The following is a 20,124-nucleotide window of genomic DNA, read 5'->3' as shown; positions in this document are numbered from 1 at the left end:
GGAACCAACCCAAATGCCCATCGATGATAGACTGGACAGGGAAAATGTGGCACATATACACCATGGAATACTATGCAGCCATCAAAAACGATGAGATCGTGTCCTTTGTAGGGACATGGATGAATCTGGAAACCATCATTCTCAGTAAACGGACACAATAGAAAATCAAACACCGCATGTTCTCACTCATAGGTGGGTGTTGAACAATGAGAACACATGGACAGAGGGAGGGGAGCATCACACACTGGGGTCTGTGGGGAAATAGGGAAGGGACAGCAGGGGGTGGGGAGTTGGGGAGAGATAGCATGGGGAGAAATGCAAGATATAGGTGATGGGGAGGAATGCAGCACATCACACTGCCATGTGTGTACCTATGCAACAATCTTCCATGTTCTTCATATGTACCCCAAAACCTAAAATGCAATAAAAAAATTAAAAAAAAAAAGAAGATGATGATGACAACGACTCATAATCCACTTCTCTGTTATTTGACAGACTGTGATTCATTTTCTGAGGACCAACCATTAACCATGCAGTGTCTGCTTTGAACTCTGAAATGCTTATGTGCAGCCCAGGACACATTCATGTCTCGTAGAGTGTAGTCCCCTCTCAGTCTCTTATTCTGCATGATCAAAGGGTGGACTTCCTTATTTCTTGAATCATATTAACCTGTTTAGAAACTAACCACCACTGGGTTGCAGCTTTTTTATTCACAACCTTTAAAATACAGTTTCCAGTCAGCATGTGAGCCACAGTCACAGTTTCCAGGGATGATCTGGTTGAGCCTAACACTGATGATGACTCAGATCAATGAGTAATTTAACATTTTTGAGCGGGCTTTAACTGTATGCCGTGATTCTGTCTTGGGGCAATACTCAACGTTTATTTCTAAATCTGTATATCACTGAGCTAAGTCATGAAAAACTTTGACCACATATTCAGGTCCCCCAAGAGAGTGCAGAGGCGATGAAGGAAGCCACCAACCTTGCAGAGAGTGTCCTCTCTGGTTCTCACTACGCTACAGTCCGAAACAGCTTGGTTTTCTAAGCTAAGAACCACAGAAGGGGGATTTGAACCAAGACCTGCTTCCTCACTGGCAGAGTGGGCCATGCATGGTCCCCGAGCTGCCCTGGGGACAATCTGAGTGTCTTTCCAAAGAATTTGGAACTGGGATCTGAAGAAGCCAGTTGTCCCCTTTAGCACTTGAACTAAGAAACATGCAAACCGGCCACAGTGGGACAGCCATTTCTGTGAGTCCTTAGAAAACTCTACCCACGAGGGCACACTGCCAAGTGCTCAGGTGTTGACTGAATTTCGATAAACTTTTAACCACATTTTGAGGGACTCACAAAGGCTTCTCCATTACCCTGAATAATGAGAATTAGCAGTACATGAGAGATTCTTATCCCCTGCATATAGAAAAAGTAAAACCATGCAGCTGTTTTGAATAAAAATCGTTGGCCCTGGACATCATTTTTATTTGGTGCTTTTACTTCCAATAAAAAGGTTCAATATACGTTTAATTGTGTTGAAGTCCCCACTGGGCAAGCCAGTGGTTAGCCCTCAGCAACGCAGAGTGTGAAGAGGCGGTTGGGGCTTGGCACCGGCGCCTGACGGCCAGGCTGGCGCGCCCACCCAGCTGTGTCTCTCTGGTGTCTCTAGGTGAGTTCCTTGAGCACCCCAGCCTCGAGGCTCTTCTTTGAAATGGGGATAGTGTTTCCCTCACAGGGATGGTGTGTGGAACTGAGCTGCCTAGAGTGCCAGTCTGCCAACTGTGGACCGGTCCACACTGCCATAAGCAGCTGACTCCATACAGTAAATTGATGGCTGGCTTCCTTCATGAAGAAAGTCTTACCATCCAATCAACACCAGCCGAACTGAACAGCATGCCTGGTGGTCAAGTTATTCACATTCCAGTTCCAGCTTCTTACCCCATCACAGACCAGACCTCCAGCACTAGTCTGCGAAGCCCACGCCTGAGAGCACTGTAGCTTGCACAGAGCGCTTTTCCAGCACTGGCACACCGCACGTGATCCACAGATGTCGGCTGTAGGTATTCCAGAAGGTTCCCAGGATGACATTCTAATAAAACGCTAGCAGTGGAGTCCTCTGGAGGTGGTGAGATTGGGACTGATTTTCCTCTTTGTACTTCTCGGTGGCTTCCACAAAGAACGTGTATTCTTTTTTATCAGGAAAACATTTTTAAATAAAACAGAACCCTGTAGATGTCTTCACAGATATCATCAAACTTCAAATGTGCTTGGGACAGGAACGTGAGAAGTCTTGTCTTGCAGGAGGGGCAGCTTTCAGAAAGTGGCGGTCGGCTTGGTTTTCACAGCCAGTGTCTTGAGAAACCATGTCCCACATGACCCCATGAGGAAGGCACACTGATCTGATATACTTAGGGGTGGACAATATTAGACAACACACATGCTGTCTTGCTTGACTTTCCAGAGACAGCTGACGCAGCCTTAAGGAACACTGTTTGGCCTTTTGGTTCTTAGCGTCAGATTGCACTAGCTGCACGTGTGTAAGGAAGGAGGACAGTTCAGGAAAGGTTTCACAGGTCATGGTCACGACTCTGGCTTTCACTTGGAGGGGCATGAGAGCCACGGCAGGTTGTGGGTGGAGAAGAGGCAAGATCAGATTGACACTAAGGCAGCGTCACTCAGGGCAAGGTGGGGAAGGGCAGAATCAAGCATCCTCGTCAAGGCTACTGTGAACATCCAGGTGAGAGCTGGCAAGGGCTTAGACTGGTGCGGAAGGGAGAAGAACCAATGTAGAGTATGAAAGACGGAGCCGGGGAAGAGGGAGGGGAGGGAGGCAGGAGGTTGGGGGCGTGGCTGCCCTGTCCTCATGGTGGTTTCCTCCTCACTCGTGAGCTGTCCCGTGAGCTAGACAGGGCCTCTCTAGGAGTGTTCCTGATGTTTGCATTACTTGATAAGTCCCAAATGGAACAACGCAAATCCCATCAAGTCACACTCTCACATTCCCAATTTAGAAGGAAAAACAGTGCCATTTTACCAGGGTGAAGATGCCGAAAGCAGTAATGTGTGAAAGTAGCCAATGACTTCCATTTCTGGCGATTGGCGCTTAAGGGGTACACACCTGTAGCCACTGCCAGAAGGAATGGGCTCTTGGAATTTGGCTGACCTGACCTCAGAAAGGTGAAAAGCCACCTGTTCCTGGGACAGCACGTGAGGGGATCACGGGAGAGAGGGACACTTCCACGTCCGTGTTGTGCCCAGTGGGAGAAAGGGAACCTCATAGGAGGAATGACGATTATTACCATCACAGACAGTGGGGACACAGGAGGGACTTTTTTAAGTAAGGGCAGGCTAGCAAAAGTTCTAGTTGGCTGACATAGGGGTAGCAAACCACAACAACTATTTACAATAAGTGAAAGTAAATGTCATCTATTACTGAAACAGGACTTGGTTCTCTAAGCTAAGGAGCTTGGAAAAGCATATTACAACGTGTTTACATAGAATTTAATGCCCTCCATCTAGCTTGTTGATAATCATCATAATAATTATAAATCTGCCTTGAATATTTCCATAAGGGAGTTGACACAAACATCAACTGTTAGAGCATATTCCTGGTAAAAAAAAAATCAACATTTTCAGACGTAGTTTTATCACCATCTTTTTTAAGAATATGAAACCTAAATCATTCCTGCTATCATCTAGGTTTAATGAAATTGCCAAATGCACATGCTGCATGAAAGCAATGTGTCTTTCAGATCTAAGACGACTTCCTAATTCCTAGTAACGCTGCATTGGTGGAAAGAAATGACATATCCAAACAGCAGGGGGCGCCATGCACCAAGTCTGCAGAGGGATGTTCAACTCCTTTTCCTTTTCTCTGCAGGTTTAATCCTTTCCTGGTTTTTCTCATGGATCTAAAGACTATTGAGAAAGTTCCACACTCCAGCTTCTGTTTAGCCTTTCCTTCTTCTTGACTATTAATAGTCAACTTGGAACTTGTTTGGGGCTGGGGGAAGGGGACATGGGGAGTTACCGTTTAAAGGGTACAGAGTTTCAGTTTTCAACCTGGTTACGGGCAGATGGTGATGACAAGCAGCAATGTGAATGGACTTCACTGTCCCTTTCAAAATGGTGAGGATGGTACATTTTATGTGTATTTTTTTACAATAAAAAAAAAAATTAAAAACATTGGGAACAAGCACGCTCTGCTTGTTCATTTGCTCGTTGTTTAAATGACACATGTGTGCCTCTGCCCTGGTGTCTTATTATGAGGGCTTAGGTAGAGTTTTGGGGACTAGCCTTTATTGCCTTCATCTCGCCTAAATTTCCCCCAAACAAACCAATCAGCCCCTCAAATCAAATCTGCTATACGTGCTGACATAAAGTGCAAATTCTGGATTCCTGCAGCTTCCAGAGAGAAGTGTGGAGGGAAGGCAGAGGTTCAGTGCAAAGGAACTCACTCTCACCAGTCACTCTGTGCCAAGAGGGCTCCATATGTGATTCCATATCATCTTCACACACTCCCCAGACAGATGCCTTATTAGTTGAGGAGGACGTAGGGCCTACAGGTACTGTGTGACTTGCCCCAGGTCACCAGCTGGTAAAGGGGCAGGGTAAGACTTCAATCCAGGGGCTGCAGAACCCTGCTTTCTCCGTTTCTGAGATGCCCTAGGCTGCTAAACCATTCCAGCCCATGAGTGCTGTGAGGGGCACCAAATGGGAAAGTGTTGAATTCCATTAATTCACCTTTGGTTTTTTTTCATCCCCCATGCACAAGAGAGGCATTTTCTTCCAGTGGAGCCAGGAACAATGGGCGGCAGTCTCCACCTCATGGCGTGGGGGTGGGGTGGCCCAGCATTAACAAAGCCTCAAACAGGCCGCCTTTGTTCCAGACAAAGGGTCAGCATGGTACCATGGCTGGAATATGGCCTTTGGGATCCGCCCAGGAGGGCTGAGTGACAGCTATGGCTTTCGGGAAGGCTGCCACAGGAAGGTGAGACAGTGTCATTCTCATGAACCGAACTTCTAACCTGGAGCGCAGCGCCAGCCGGACAAAGGCCTGTTGGGTGGCGATTTTTACTACAAGCTCAGATTCTGCTGCCTTCTGGCACATAAGGAAAGGACTCAGAACTAACAGGCTTTACTGAGATGCAGTTACAACTGATGGCGTGCAACCAAGAAGAAGGAATCCTTGGGGCGCCAGCCCAAGCAGCGGCATGACAGGAGCAGGTCAGGCTCAGCAGGGTACAGAAGGCCCTCTCCATCACACATCGACAGTAGGAAAAACAAGAGCGGAGGAGCCCATCCTGACCTGAGGGGTGCAAAACCGGCCCTGAAATGATGAAAAAAAAAAGGCTTCTAATTGAGGAAACTGAGGATGTGAGAGGCAGTGCCAGATGGGACCCCAAACCTCTGCCTTCTCGGTGTTCCCTTTCCCTGTGCCTCTCCCTTGATCTGCCGGCTGTGCCTTGGACGAACTGTGCAGACCTTCCAAGGAGAGAGGGCCAAGCCTGTGTTCCACTGGGACGAGGGCACTGTAAACACTGACACTGCCTGAGACCTGCCACCGTGCAATGGTGGGGCAGGCTCTGGTGGGGAGAAGAGGGGCGGGGCCAGAATTCTGGTTTCTAGCTTTGGGAATGGTGCTTCCCAGCAAGTGCATGGAGAGGGGTTAGCTCAGTGTGTCCAAGAGAAAGACTGGCAGAGTGGATTTTCAGGCTGCTTCCTTCCCCGATGCTGCTGCTCGTTGTTTTCTTTCCCTCCTGAGTTTCTCTCTCTGCGGCCTGAAGTTCTGAAGCTTTAGGATGAAGATGTTTTAAATACTAAATGCCTTTATCCTCAGTTCTGCGGCGGCCCCCTGCTCTGGGATGGCACCTACTTCCTTCCCTCCAGCAGGCAGTGAAGCCCAATAGAAGCTGCCAGGTTATGCCGCGATCCATGCTGGGATTCTGCAGAAACAGCATGCAAGGAGGGGACCTGACCAGGCCACTAAGCCACTCTCCTCTCTGGCAGCTCCAACCTAACCCCTCCCAGACAAAGCTTCTCCCCCATGGATGCCGGAGCGGGGAGGGCTCACAGCCTCGCTGGAGGGGACCATCCTGACAGGCAATGGAGAGGGGGCTGCTGACGAAGAGAGTGGCCATGAGTTCTTCGAATTCACAGGAATCAGGGACATTTTTTTTTTTAAAGGAATTAAGGAAAACAGATTTCAAAACTTACAGAAAAGAGGCGAATATGATCTAATAGCACCAGAGATTCGAAAAGAGGCTGAAAAACTCTCAGAAGACAAATTCTCTCCCAACAACCAGAATACAGGCCATGAGGAGGAAAACGGAAGGAAGGCATCCGAAGGCCTCGTGGTCCCCCAGGTGTGGAAGCGGGTACTGGGGACAGCAACACATGCATCCATAGGACCTGCCACCTGCAGGTCCCTCTTACCTAGGTCTCAGCATGCCCCATGCAGAGTCTACCTTGAAGGGCTCGCACCCTCAAGGATGGGGCTGATGTGTAGTGCAGATGCACCCAACATACTTGCCAGCAAGAAGCGGGTGCCAGGTGTGTAGCAGAAGGGGTGCCTGTCTGTTCCAGGGAGAGGTTGATAAGGAAGCACCTGCCTGCCAAGAAGCCCGACGAGGCACCTGAGGCCAATGCAGCAGCTACCAATGCAAAGCACAGAGTGAGGAGATGCCGCTGCACAGGGAGCTGGAGTGGTGGCCCAACACGGTCATGAAAGGCCATGTCGTCCCCCGGGGGCAGCGGCCAGAGGTGAAGGACTGTGGGCAGATGGGTGTCTACCAAGAGGGCTCATTTCCCGAGGATCTTCATCATTTCCGAGTCGGCCATGGCTACGAGGCAGAGGCAGACTGAGGGGCGGCCTGGTGCACAAAGGTGTCATGTCTACCTCAGGGTCTACGGTTGTACCAAACGATGTGTCCTAACCCCCATAACAGCAAGGTCGGGAGGTGAAAGCCCAAGTGCTCTGAGTAAGTAAAGGTGCTCAGATCAAGAAAAAGAGCTGTAAAACACGTGAGAAAGAAGGGAAAAGGGAAAGAGCTGCCAGGGGCGGGGGGCACCTTCCAAACCCCTGATCTCTGTCTGCCTTCTCTACCCAGGAGGGTTACCCCAAAACTAGCCAGGATGAGCAAACCCAGACAAGTGGGATCTGAAGACCGCCATTGACAAGAGGGAGCAAAGCTTTCTGAGATAACCGTGCAAGGCTCCCAGCATGAACTCATCTATGGTGGAAAGAAAGCTTAGAGAATCAGGGAGAGGCCGGGAGCCTCGAGGTTGGAAATCCTCAGGATGGATTCTAGAAGGGCCCAGTCCTCAACTGGATCTTATGGGTCTCGTGTTTATCCTGAGAACAGCGCCAGGCAGCTAATTTAAAAAGTAGATATAGCCTTAGGCGGCATTAGTGAAACTGATGGGCTGACGTGTTCTGCTCTACCGCCTAGGCATTCGGTGATTTCGGCAATGCATACGGCCACACCTGTGTGGGACAAGACGACGTGGGGAGAGACGAGGGAGCTACATGAGTGTCATGCCAACAGGGGTCGTGAGGGGTCCTCAGGAAGCATCACGTGTCCCCCACAGGACACAGGTTTCTGCGGACACACGGGTATCCTTCTCACTCCAGGACTTCAAAATGTAAACGTGCTTTCCAGGCCCAGGGGCAACTTAAATTCGATCCTTACTGGCATTTTCTACTGCATGGTGGTACCTGCAGTTCTATCAGATGTCTAGTCAGACGACTCGACCTACTCATTCCCCTCTTGTTGTGTTCACTGCAGCTTGCTGGGGAACTGGCATCTCTGCATTAGCAAGAAGATGGGGCTTGGGTAGCACCGTCTGCACCTGGGTTTGGGACGCTGTAAACAGCAAGGGGTGACGGGCCACCCAAAGAGCTTCCCCGGGGAGAAAAATGGGGCACCCAAGGGTCATGTCTGTGGCAGGGTCTGTCTGTTGAAGGTGTATGTTAATCTGCCAATCAAGAGACTGGCTTTTAAAAAAACACCCCTTCACCCACCCACCAAAACCCACAAAAAATTTGATGTATATAAACTTTATATATATATATGTGTGTGTGTGTGTGTATATACATATATGTATGTGTGTATATATGTGTATATGTATGTATATATGTGTATATGTGTGTATATATGTATACATATATGTATATGTGTATATGTATACATATATGTATATGTGTATACATGTGTATATATGTGTATATGTATACATATATGTATATGTGTATATATGTGTATATATGTATACATGTGTGTGTATGTATGTATGTGTATATATGTATATGTGTGTATATATGTATACATATGTGTATATATGTATACATATATGTATATATGTATATATGTATATATGTGTGTATATGTATGTATATATGTGTATATATATGTATATGTGTGTGTGTGTGTGTGTGTATATATATAGCTATAAAATACAGCAATATACAAAACTCATAAAGTGATTCCTTGGCATAAAAGATACCCCTAGCCACTTATGTCCATGTGCAGCCCTCTCTCCTTGTATTAGGGACAACCTGATGCCATGGTGGTGGTGCTGGTGGCTGAGAGGAGAGCTGGCATCCTTTGCATGTAGCACACGCCAGGGATTTCGCTAAGCTTTGACTCCTTTTAAAGTCATAAAAGGTGAGCAGTTCTCATTATCTCTGCGTGCTATCTGGGGAAACTGAAGCTTGCAGTTTTCAGTGGCTTTCCTGAAGCCACTCAGCTGATGAGTGGTGGAGCTGGGATTTGAACCCAAGCCCTGTGGCTTGATTCAAGCTACCAAGCTATGTAGCCAATTCCAGCCTGACCTAAATCTCTCTGCCTCCATCCCTTTCCCCTCTTTAAATCAATAGACAGGGACAGGGCAGTCAGATGTCATGAGAGTCACAGGCATGACAGGCAGCCCCACATCTGAACTCACCTCCAGTTTCAAAGGTGGGAATTTGCAAGAGATGAGTGGCATCAGCTCCAGTGTGTGCACCCCGGCCCTCTGGAAACTTCTTTTGTGGTAACGATCAGTTCACTCTTCTAGCCACATCAGTTAAGAGACATCTCCAGGGAGGACTATAGGCTACTGGCAACTGTCTGGCACCCAATTCACAGTGAGCAGGTTTCGAGGCCCTGTCGTTTGCCAAATGTGCCATTTCTTGGCAGTGCTTTGTGGTTTTTTAAGGCTAGCACTGGGCTCAGAAGATACAAAAAGACCCTAGAAGAATTTCATGGCACCATTCAAAACTGTTTACCTTACTGTGCCCAAGAAAGTGGGACATCTGACCCAGAGCTGGGGACACAGTAGTGACCCTTTAAGAGAAAATGAAGACCCTTTTGAGCAAAGACCACAGATTAGCTAAGAGCACTTATACGTGCTGCCCATAGGTGCAGGAGACACCCTGGCTCTGGGAGAGGGAAGCCAGTGAGGTCTCTCCTGTGAACAGAGTGTTTTTTGATTGTTTTATTTTGTTCCTGTGTCAAACGATGTCTTACTTCATTAAACTTACAAAATGGCCATTTAGCATGCTAATCAGCTGTTTTAGGTCCTCACTGTGCTCATTTCACACACTGCTTCGTGTAATTACCTCTATTTGGTAATTTTTGAGGTATTTTGAGATCATTCACATGGGCTTTGCTGGGCTCCCTGCCTGCTGCACCCAAGTGAATGGGAGGCCATCGGGAGTTTCAGGCCATGGAGAAAGCACTCATGTGTGGAGCCCTGGGTGTCTCAGAGCCATGCTGGGCTCGGAAAGCCAAAAAGCCAGGGGCGCCACATCCTTGCTTTCTCCACGTTGATGGTGCATCTGTGTCGGGAGTGTCTGGCCTAAGCACCTATTCAGGCTGATGTCTGATTTCTGAACCCTGTCTTTAAGCTGAGACTAATAAAAGCAATTTTTAAAAAAAGCCGCAGGGAATCATAAGGTATTAATCGTGAAAGTCTACCAGTGAAGCCCTACTGAGTGACTTTGCCGTTTGTGTGGAAGGGCAGTTTGTGACTGACCTCTCCCTATGATATCTCTGCTTCCACAGCAGTGAAAGCCGAAAAAGCAGGGCAGGGTGGGACTCAGGTCAGGCAGCGCTTGGCAGGTGCAGGGGTCCGCGGGGCCCAGGCTTCCCTTCCTTCCTTGGAGGGGCTTGTAAGCAGTGCGTGTCTGCAGGCCCAGGGTATAAACATGGTGTCTTCCCTGCTGCTTTCAAACTCATTCAGGTGGTGGGCCCCACGTGGGATCCTGGCAGAACAGGGGTGTGTATTGATACGTTAAACTGAGAAATGAGTAATTTTTATAATTTTGTGCCAAATCGGATTACCCTTCTATAAGATTCAAGTGGAAAACAGTAGAAGAAGTCAAGATTTTGAGGCAATCTGGGGGGGTGGGTAAACACAAATGAATAGAATACTGGCAACTTTGTTTCCTGAAAATTGGAAAAATATTTCAGGTTTTGAATGTTTGTAGTGGTACAAGTTAGTCCCGGGCTCTGCAAAGACTGCTGAGGGGTACTGCGTTATTTGATGAATAAAAAGCAGAATAAAAGCAAGAAGGAAAGTGACCCGAATCCAGCCCTGGAACTTCTATCAGATGCTACGATGTCAACAACCCCCTCTCCCCACAGAAACCTTCGGCAAAGATATCATTAAGCACGCAAATGCAGGCACAGGTTGCCAGTATCAAAATAGCTCATGTTCCCCATAAATACGTACACTTACTAGGTACTCACAAAAAATAAAAACTAAAATAAAAAAATGTAGACACAGGGCCACACTGCATGAAAAGTATTATATTTCTAAGCAAATCCTCTACTCACATGGAGAATCTGGAAATAAAATAATAGAGACGTCTCATGAAACTAAAAGGAGAATCTAAAAACAAAAAACAGGTGAGTTGAATAGTAAGAAGTCTGGTTAATCAATCCGTGTGGCCTTAACTGACAAGAAGACTCCTTCCTTTCAGAAATCATAGTTGCTAGCTTGCCAGGCGCCTAAAACAAACTACCACAAACTGGGTGACTCTGAGCAATAAAAAATGACTATCCCGCAGTTCTGGAGACTGAAATCAAGGAGAGAGCAGAGCCACACGCCCTCTGAAGGTGCTGAGGGAGCGTCTGTTCGAGGCCTTCCCTGGCTTCTGGTAGCTCCTGGGCTGAGGCAGCTGAACTCCAAACTTGACAAGGCACTTCCCCTGTGTGCATGTCTGTGCCCAAATTCCTTCCTCTAAAAAGGGCACCAATCATATGGGATTATGGGCCCATCCTACTTACCTACCAGAACCTCATTTTAAGCCTGTTTCCAAAGTCTGAGGTACTGGGGGTCAGGACTTTAATGTAAGAGTGTTTGGTGAATCCAGTTCAACCCATACCAATCAAGATAGAAGGTTCTGGGCTGGATGCAGGTTCACGGTCTCCCTTTAACCACCCACAGGCTGCAATAAACAAGGCTCAGGAAGATTCAGAGTAAAAACCTATTTTAACTTTATTTCTAAAAAAGAACTAGATCCTTAAATACAAACAGCCACTGACCTCAGATACGCTTGCACCCTACTGCGTGGTGCCATGTGGTTTGACTGGCACACCGTGCCAGCATGGCACCCTGCCAGGCTTCCTTCTCTCTCTGCCTCAAGTGACAGCAACAGCTCCCCACCCCCACCACACCAAGCAGCCTCCATGTGTCGAAGCCAGGGAAGCCAGTCATTTGGGGGCCAGTGGATACAGTCTGGGGCCCCTGGCACAGTGGCACAGTCCCATGACCTCAGGGTAATCGGAACGTGGGTGTAAGGGGCCGGCCCTGGACGGAGCCCCATCCACACCTGCCACCTTGAAACAGGTCAGCTCACCAAAAATCAACCAGTGGATAACCAATCTGGCCAACCAACAATTTGTCAAATTTTCTGAGTTTTAAGATCTTGTCACCTTTAAACTCTTCTAAAGTTTATAGCAATTTTTACTGGAAGGATTGGCAGGGCCCCAAGGGCTGTGAGGGCCCCAGGGTCTCTGAGGCCTCCATGTTCTCCCTGTCTGCACCCCCACCTCTGCCATCCGCTCCAGCCTTCTCTGACTCGTCACCTCCCCTCTTTTTCTGACCAGTCTCTCTCCCTTCTCCTTCTGACCTTCATGCTACTCCATCTCTCTGACATTCAGTCACTCTCCTTTCCCTGATCCTTGTTCTTCCCCTCTTCTGAGTTTCTCTGAGTGTGGCATCCTGGGGGTGCTGGGTATGGTCATGTAGGTTGTACACTGCACAAAAGTGCCCGGCTGGCTCTGCTGCCAAGATCCATCTGCAGAGATGCCCATTTCCACTGTGTGCTAAGGGTGTGGGGAGGCCTTAGCAGAGGCCAAGCCTGTGCTTTGCATGGATTCTTCTCTATGTCTCCTGAAGCTGAGGGGCCCCCTCTCTTGGCACTAACTCCCCAAAGCAGAGAAGCAGGGAGCTTGAGAAGAGAAACACCAAATGTTCTAAAAATGCCATTGTGAAATCAAAATGGAAACTAATCAACTAAAAGCATCCAAAGCTGTTAAAAACTTTTCTGTTTATTAAAATATGATTGACTATAAACTTCAGAAATAGTTTAAAAAGTCACGCTTTGGGTAAACGAGCAGATTTGGTAAACTTAGCAGCCTGATGGGTTGGCTTTCACCAACAGGCCTGGTGTCCAGGAATCGGGAGGGCCATCACTCTTTTGGGATACTTCTTCCCCTCCAAAAGGACAGTTGGAAGATATGGCCCATGCTAGTGAGTGGTTTCTATCTTATCCCCACATCTAGAGCCCAGGAGGGCACCACGGTAGGCCCTAGGGCTTTGTGCGAGGCTGGGTTTCTGTAAGTTCAGCACTGCCAGCTGCCTTCCCTTGCGGTGCCTGCTCCTCTCTTGTGAGCTCACTGCCGACTCAGCCTGTGGCTTCAGGAATGTCTAGCTGGAGAAGCATGGCCTTTTAGGTCACACTCACTGTCACTGTGTTCCACAGCCAGTCACGTGAGTGACAGAGGCTGCAGCTGTCCGGGAAGGTGCAGGGCAAGGCGACCACTGGCCCTGACTCCAGCACTGGCAGGGGCAGCTCACATGGCGAGGCTGTGATGGAGTGTCCCCTGCGTGGCTGCAACCCCGCACGCTTCCACGTGAAAGCAGACCCTCTGAAGCTGTTCTTCCAAATGGCTTTCTGCTGGGTATATTTTTGAACTCTGCTTTCCTTCATCCCAAACAGCTGCTTGTCAGTCTGCAGGCACCTTGCTGACCTGGGTTTGCACTGTGTCTGCTTCCTCGTTGCTGTCAACGGCATTCTGTTTTATCTGACAGTTCTCCTGTTTTGAAGCTAATCTTTTGGTCAACTAAAGGTATCCCTTTTCTCATCCTCATGCCCATCAGATGGTTTAGAGAGATCAATCAATCAACCTCCGGCTGAGCACGCCTAACCACAGCTCTGAAAGATGAAAGCAAGATGCTAACGAAAATTGCGAACACTTCTTTTTTTTTTTTTTTTGAGACGGAGTTTCACTCATGTTACCCAGGCTGGAGTGCAATGGCGCGATCTCGGCTCACCGCAACCTCCGCCTCCTGGGTTCAGGCAATTCTCCTGCCTCAGCCTCCTGAGTAGCTGGGATTACAGGCACGCACCACCATGCCCAGCTAATTTTTTGTATTTTTATAGAGACGGGGTTTCACCATGTTGACCAGGATGGTCTCGATCTCTTGACCTCGTGATCCACCCGCCTCGGCCTCCCAAAGTGCTGGGATTACAGGCTTGAGCCACCGCGCCCGGCCTGCGAACACTTCTATTTTCCCACTCGACACTCCTCTGACCTCAGCCCCTCTTCCACACTGGGCAGAAGACATTTGCTGCTTTTCTTAATACCCAGTGATCAACAAAACCACTGGATAAGACTATAAGGGCAGAACCAACTTTTGGAGTAGGACAGATACTCATTTAAATAGAAAATGTATAACAGGGAATAAACGAACACATCATTGTAGCATGCTGAAATATGAGCCTCTTACTGTCAACAGTGACACCGTGGTATTTTTCACAGGTAAAGGCAGGTATTGAACTCCAAATGCCAGGGCCTAGAGAGGGGGCCTATTCTGAGGGAAGGATGCATTTCGGTTTTGGACAGTATGTTTTCCTTTGAATCACTGAGTCATTGAGCATCTTCAGGATCCTGGGGGTCAGCTCTTCTCAAAGACTCAGGGACAAAAGTTGATTTTCCCAAAGCAGCTGAGTGCGGGAAAACAGGCTAACATTGGGTGATGTGTGGTGGGCTGTGGATCATCACGCAGCTCCTACTGTATACATAGAATCATCCGCTGAAAGAAACACCAAGTGTGCTGCTCTCGAGTGTTTCCATGGCTTCTGCTACAGAGGCCATTAAGAAGCTTAATGTCTCTGCTACAGAGACATTGAGAAATTTCAAAATTCAAAAACAAAAACAGGCCAGGTGCGGTGGCTCATGCCTATAATCCCAGCACTTTAGGAGGCCAGGAATTCGACAGCAGCCTGAGCAACACAATGAGACCCCATCTCTACAAAAAGTTAAAAAAAGATGCAAACCCAAAGCGAAGGAAAAAGAAAGTAGATTAGAAAATCAAGGGCCTTTTAAAGCTTTAAAAATAGTATAAACGGAGCATAAGGGAGAAGATCACTGTTCACCAAGGGTGAGTGCTGTCGGTACCTTACTGACCCTTGTCTCATAATTAAGAATTAGCTGATTCCTGTGTTTATTAAGCTGTTACTGTGACGTTTCTCAGTGTCAGGCAGAATGCTAAGCCCTGGGGATAAAAGGCTACATGGCAGACCCTGCCACATGAAGTTTGGAGCCCAAGAGCAGCAAGAGATATACAAGAATGAATACAGTAAGAGATAGAATCAGGTGTGTACTCACTACAGAGGCAGCTTAATGTTTAATGTAGAAAGAAAAATCTCCAGCTGGGCGCAGCGGCTCACACCTGTAATCCCACCACTTTGGGAGGCTGGGGCAGGAGGATTACTTGAGGTCAGGAGTTCGAGACCAGCCTGGTCAATATGGTAAAACCCCGTCTCTACTAAAAATACAAAAATCAGGTGGGTGTGGTGGCAGGCACCTGTAATCCCAGCTACTCAGGGGGCTGAGGCAGGAGAATCGCTTGAACCCAGGAGGCAGAGATTGCAGTGAGCCAAGATTGCACCAATGCACTCCAGCCTGGGCAATGCACTCCAGCCTGAGACTCTGTCTCAAAAAAGAGAAAAGGAAAAATCTCCCTTTATATTTTTTCTATGTGTCTTTCAGTGACAATTCCTTTAGCCAAGATGTTGGAACAATTGACTGAATCATCATAAGGATGGTGTATGTGAGACCCTTCCTAAGCAACAAACTCAAATACAATGGTTTTTAATGGGCAAGAAACTACTATTGCAGGCATGGTGGCAAGTGCCCCAGTCTGGAGGCCTAAGGGCCAATATTTGTTCCTACTCTCTGGGAATAGTGTGGTTCAGAGGACAGGACCCCGGAGAGCACGCCCTGAAGGCTGGGCTGTAGCCGGTTCTATTACTGGATACTTGGACAAGTCACTTTTCCGGTGTGAATCATTTCCTTTTCTGAAAAATTATGGGTTTTGACTAGTTCATCTCCAAGTTCCTTTCCAACAAAGGGTTCTGAATCTCTATTTCTAGAAGGTGAAAATTTACCCTGAGATACTTCAAGTCACAGATGGTTTTTAGATAGAAGATTAGAATAATAAATAAAACCTCTACCTGGGAAATGTAAGCATTTCCCCAGATTATAAGTCATTATCATTTCAAAGTAAACTTGCTGCAGAATAATTTTTTTAGAAGTACAAATTATTGCCTGTGAACTGAAAGAGAGGAGAATGTCCTTAAGCCCGATCTGGTCAAGTTTTCCATCAGATTCAACTCTAGCTGCGAGAAGACGTTAAACGTTGTGAAAGAGGAGAGAGGAGGTGAGTTTCTGGACCGCAGAGCCAGCGGCAGCCAGGAGCTGCCAGCTTTATATGCAGATGAGGTCCAAGCCACAGGATCTGGCAGCAGAGTCAGTTCAACCTTGGACATGCCGCCATTTAACACAGTCTCCAAGTGCTGAGGTCTGTTCCTGGAACAGAAATCTCTCTGTTCTGCCTAAAATGCTCTTATAAATGGTTTCAAAGTTGCTCAGTGTTTTGCTAATATTTTAGGGAACTATGGAAAAACTTGCACACCACAGAGAAAAATCATGGCAAGAGAGGAGCAGGGCTGCCCGGGTAACCGGCCCCGTTTGAACAGGCATTGCTATCAGAAATTCTCCTGCCGAGAGCCAGTGCTGGGAGACGTTCCCAACGTCCCCATGTTCCACAGGGACAGGCTGGCAAAAGGGGCTGTGTTGGTGGCGACAAGGGCAGCTGAGGACACGAGGTCATGACTCGGCAGTGTCAGAGGTCTTCTGTGATGGGCACTGCCCTTGGGACTATCTAATTAGGTGTTGGATCAATGGATCAAAGATTAAGCTTCAGGCTTTCAAAATGTCCATGAAAGGTTAAATGTGTAGGCAGGCCTTGATTTTAATCGCCTTAACAGAGCTCATCAAACTCCAAGGTTCTTGTGATGATGGTAAGAAGGACCCAGCTCCTATGTTTCCATTATTGGCACAACCCAACACCGTCATGGCCTTAGGTCCTCTTTGTTAGTTATTGACAATGACTACGGCACACATCCAGACATTTCTGCAAATGCTTCTATTGTGTATGTGAATGCAAGTTTCTACAGGATTAACAGGACATGTGTTGTCACAACAATAAACACAGAAAACAGAACTGAGTTCAAAAGACCCTAATTTGTTTTTATCTTATTCTCATCTTCATCTTTATAACCTGAAGGGCACAGTCTCCAACAGAAGGTGGTTTATAAATGATAGGTTTTTTGCCACTGGTGATAAATGCTCTAAATAACCTTAAATTATATACCACGTCCTTTGGACTATAAAGTATGTACCTATTTTCTCCATGCTTATTGAACGTTATCAATGTTCAAACACATCTGAATTAGACACAGGGGCTTGATAATGAAGGATGTGTGTTTACTGAAGGTTGTGCATAGAAACACTGAGAGGCTCTGCTGCTGACACGTGTCATACTGCTTTCTCACAGCTGTATCCTCAGCACACGGGCCTGGGATCTCTCAGGGGCTCAATGCCTGTGTGCACACGACAGCCAAGTAAGTAGGCTATGTCAGCACAAAGTAAGTGGAAAGGAATTTTTACTGGGGAAAACTGCAATAATGCTGATTAAATTTGGAAAAGGGACAGGGATGGTTGTAAAGTTGACTCTTGATGTTTAAAAAGTGGGCTGGAAATGTTTCAAGTGTATTATAAGACAAGGGTATTATTCCAATGAAGGCAACCTCTTCCTTTCTGCAGCATTTGAGGAGTCCCAAGAAACACCAGAAGTAGGTCTTTTATTCCTAGACTCAAGGGCCTCCTTGAATAACAATCGTTCACATTTGAAGAAGAACATGTATTGAAGAGGTTGCTAATTAATCTAGCATCACATTACACAGTGGCATTTTCCCCTTTAAAATAGTAATTTGCCCCTTTACAGAGAGAAGAGAGAGCCTGTCCTTACCGTGAGTGACAGAGCCATGCAGACGAAGGTGAACTTCTTGATGTGGGCTGCCGTGACTGTGTTGCTCGTGCTCACCAGTTTGTTGCTGGGGTTATTCTGGGAAAGAAAACCACAGTCATGAATGGGTCCGGCTTATCCTTGGTTGAACCCCCGGGGGATCCTGAAGAGCATCTTGCTTTTGTTTTATCTGATGTGTCTGAAGTAGAGGTTTCAAGTGACAGTGTGCCAGGCGGCTGTCTCGCTGAGTGTCTCTCAGGCAGCTGTCAGGTCCCTGCACAGGATCATTAACCAGGGTGAATTCTCGACTCAGTGCCCTGCAGTGTTGTCCAACTCAGTTGCCTCCCCTTGGCCTGGGCAGCCCACCTCACCCAGTCCTGGGGCTTCAGCTCTGAAGCCTGCTCCTGCCCGCTGTGCCCTCCTCCTGGGCCCGGCAGACCCTGTGCCTCGCCACCATGGGTGTCTCCCTAAATGCCATGGCCCGGCTCGGTGGCCTCCAGGGCTCCTCTCCTCCCCACCAAATGGACTATAGATTCCACTGCACATTCAAGGTCTTGTGCAATCCGACACAGACTCACTCTCCAGCTGTAGCTTCCTGCTCTTCCCCCGACACACCTGGTGCCTTTGTTCCTCCTGCCATTGAATCCTGATTTTCAAAAACATCCCTGTTTCTAAGGCCCATCATCTTCCCATCCCATCTGTTTCCTAAAGCCTCTCTGACCTTTGACCTCCAAGCTGGGCCCCACTCCTGGAAAGCCTGATGCCCCTGGCGCTCTCTGAGGGCAGGCATCGTGTCCTGTCATGTGTCCAGCCCTGGTGAGGCTGTGCTCGCTGAGATAATAGCCTTGCGTGTCTCCCAGGAAGCGCTTAGCACAACACCTGGGTGGAATAGATGCCCCAAGCATCTGCTTCACTGGATTTCAAGCAGGACCACTGGGGGCTCAGATGTCCCCCGGCTCAGCAGTCACAGGGGCCTCCTGAAGCTCTCCAGCTGCAGTGTGATCCTCGCCTCCGCAAAACGAGGGCCTGGCCCCCAGACCACGAAAACTGGCAGAGAAAAATAACCCTGGCCTCATTATGGACCTAATTAATCCCAGAGCCAACTCACAAAAACAAACCCTGAACACCTGGCTCTGCATCCAGCCCCATGAAACACACACCCACAGCTGTTACAGGATCCACTTGGAAGAGAGCTTGTGATTTTCCTTCACTGGGAGACTAAGATCATTTCTCAAATCCCTTCCACCACCGGCACCAACCTCTGAATGACTGTACGTTTTCTTAATTCAAGTCTCTAAAACATATCTACTTTCTAGACTGCTCTATGGCAAAGTATAAGTCCCAGTGGCTGGAGACCCCCATCTCCATTCACCCTGGATCTGTTAGAGGACTGCTTTCGGTAAGAGTGGTGCCCGCTGGGTACGATGAGAAAGAGGCCTATGTTGGGAAGAATTGGAGAATCTCAGCAAAACACACATACCGCCATGGCGACAGCAATGTGCCGCAGCTCCTTCAGGGGCACTGTGATGTGCAAAATGGCACATATTCACGCAAAGATCATTTAAATAAACCAGCAGGTATCATTAGATTAGCACTGGAGTTTCATTTTGTTTGCCCAATTGGCTCAGAAACACGACCTTTTTTGCAGATAACTGAACCTTAGACAGAATCTGCACTACTGGAAACCTCTCTCAGCGCATACTTGGCTAGAACTCCCAGAAGGTATGCAAGAAATTTTAAACCTCTGATTCTGGAACCCACAAAGAGGCTAAGGATTTCGACTGTCAATGCAGCAAATTCTGAAGTCCACACGGAGGTGCCTAAGATTTTGGTGAATAGATGGCATTCACATACAAGGCTTGGTGTAGCTCGCTGGAATGCTTGGAAACAATGGGTGAGGTTTTAAAAGGATTCGGAGTAACTCAAAGTTCCGGCTAGAGGTACTCTCGTTAAAGGAATTTTTTTATAGCTTCTAGCCTCTGTGATCATGAATAAAACAATGTTTTTCTTGGATGCTCTCACTGAAACCATACAGTATTGTATTGTTAAATTTTATGATTTCAAGGTGGCCAAAAATAATCTCAGATGAGACCTAGGCAGCCAAGAGGTTCTAAGACTTCAGCACCTGCCCTTCTCATCAATTTTATTAGATGATCATCTTATTCATCAGGAGCTAGAACTGAAATTTAGCAAGGCGACATATTCATGGTGGGTTTCTAGGATTTACTTCTATACACACGTGCCTTGAAATGAAAAGAATGATTTCTAACTACAGACTGAATTAAACCCACTCAAACACAGTGTCTGTTCTCTCCAGCAAGTGACTCATGCCTTCTGAGTTCACTCTCAAAGGCCTGTGAAGCAGGAACCAAAAGCATTTCTTAGGAGACACTCTTCATCCTGATGCTGCAACTAAAAATTCCCAGTAGGTGATGGGTCCTAATTCACAGTCCAGTAGGTGATAGGTTCTAACCAGCAGTCTAGTAGGTGATGGGTCCTAACTCACAGTCCAGTAGGTGGTAGGTCCTAACTCACAGTCCAGTAGGTG

General features: G+C 47.5%; 1 protein-coding gene across 1 annotated transcript in view; it reads right to left on the bottom strand.

The window, feature by feature from the left end:
- ANKH (ANKH inorganic pyrophosphate transport regulator) overlaps positions 1–20,124 on the bottom strand; it is a 166,753-nt gene that overhangs the window by 21,037 nt on the left and 125,592 nt on the right. The window contains exon 8 of the mRNA XM_017524665.2: positions 17,580–17,675. Within this exon, the coding sequence (XP_017380154.1) occupies positions 17,580–17,675 (96 nt within the window). The remainder of the gene's footprint in view (positions 1–17,579; positions 17,676–20,124) is intronic.

Source organism: Cebus imitator, unplaced genomic scaffold, assembly GCF_001604975.1.
Source record: "Cebus imitator isolate Cc_AM_T3 unplaced genomic scaffold, Cebus_imitator-1.0 Scaffold35, whole genome shotgun sequence".
Lineage (NCBI taxonomy): Eukaryota > Metazoa > Chordata > Mammalia > Primates > Cebidae > Cebus > Cebus imitator.
Note: the sequence above shows the minus strand (reverse complement) of the source record. Positions and strands in the feature narration are given on the sequence as shown.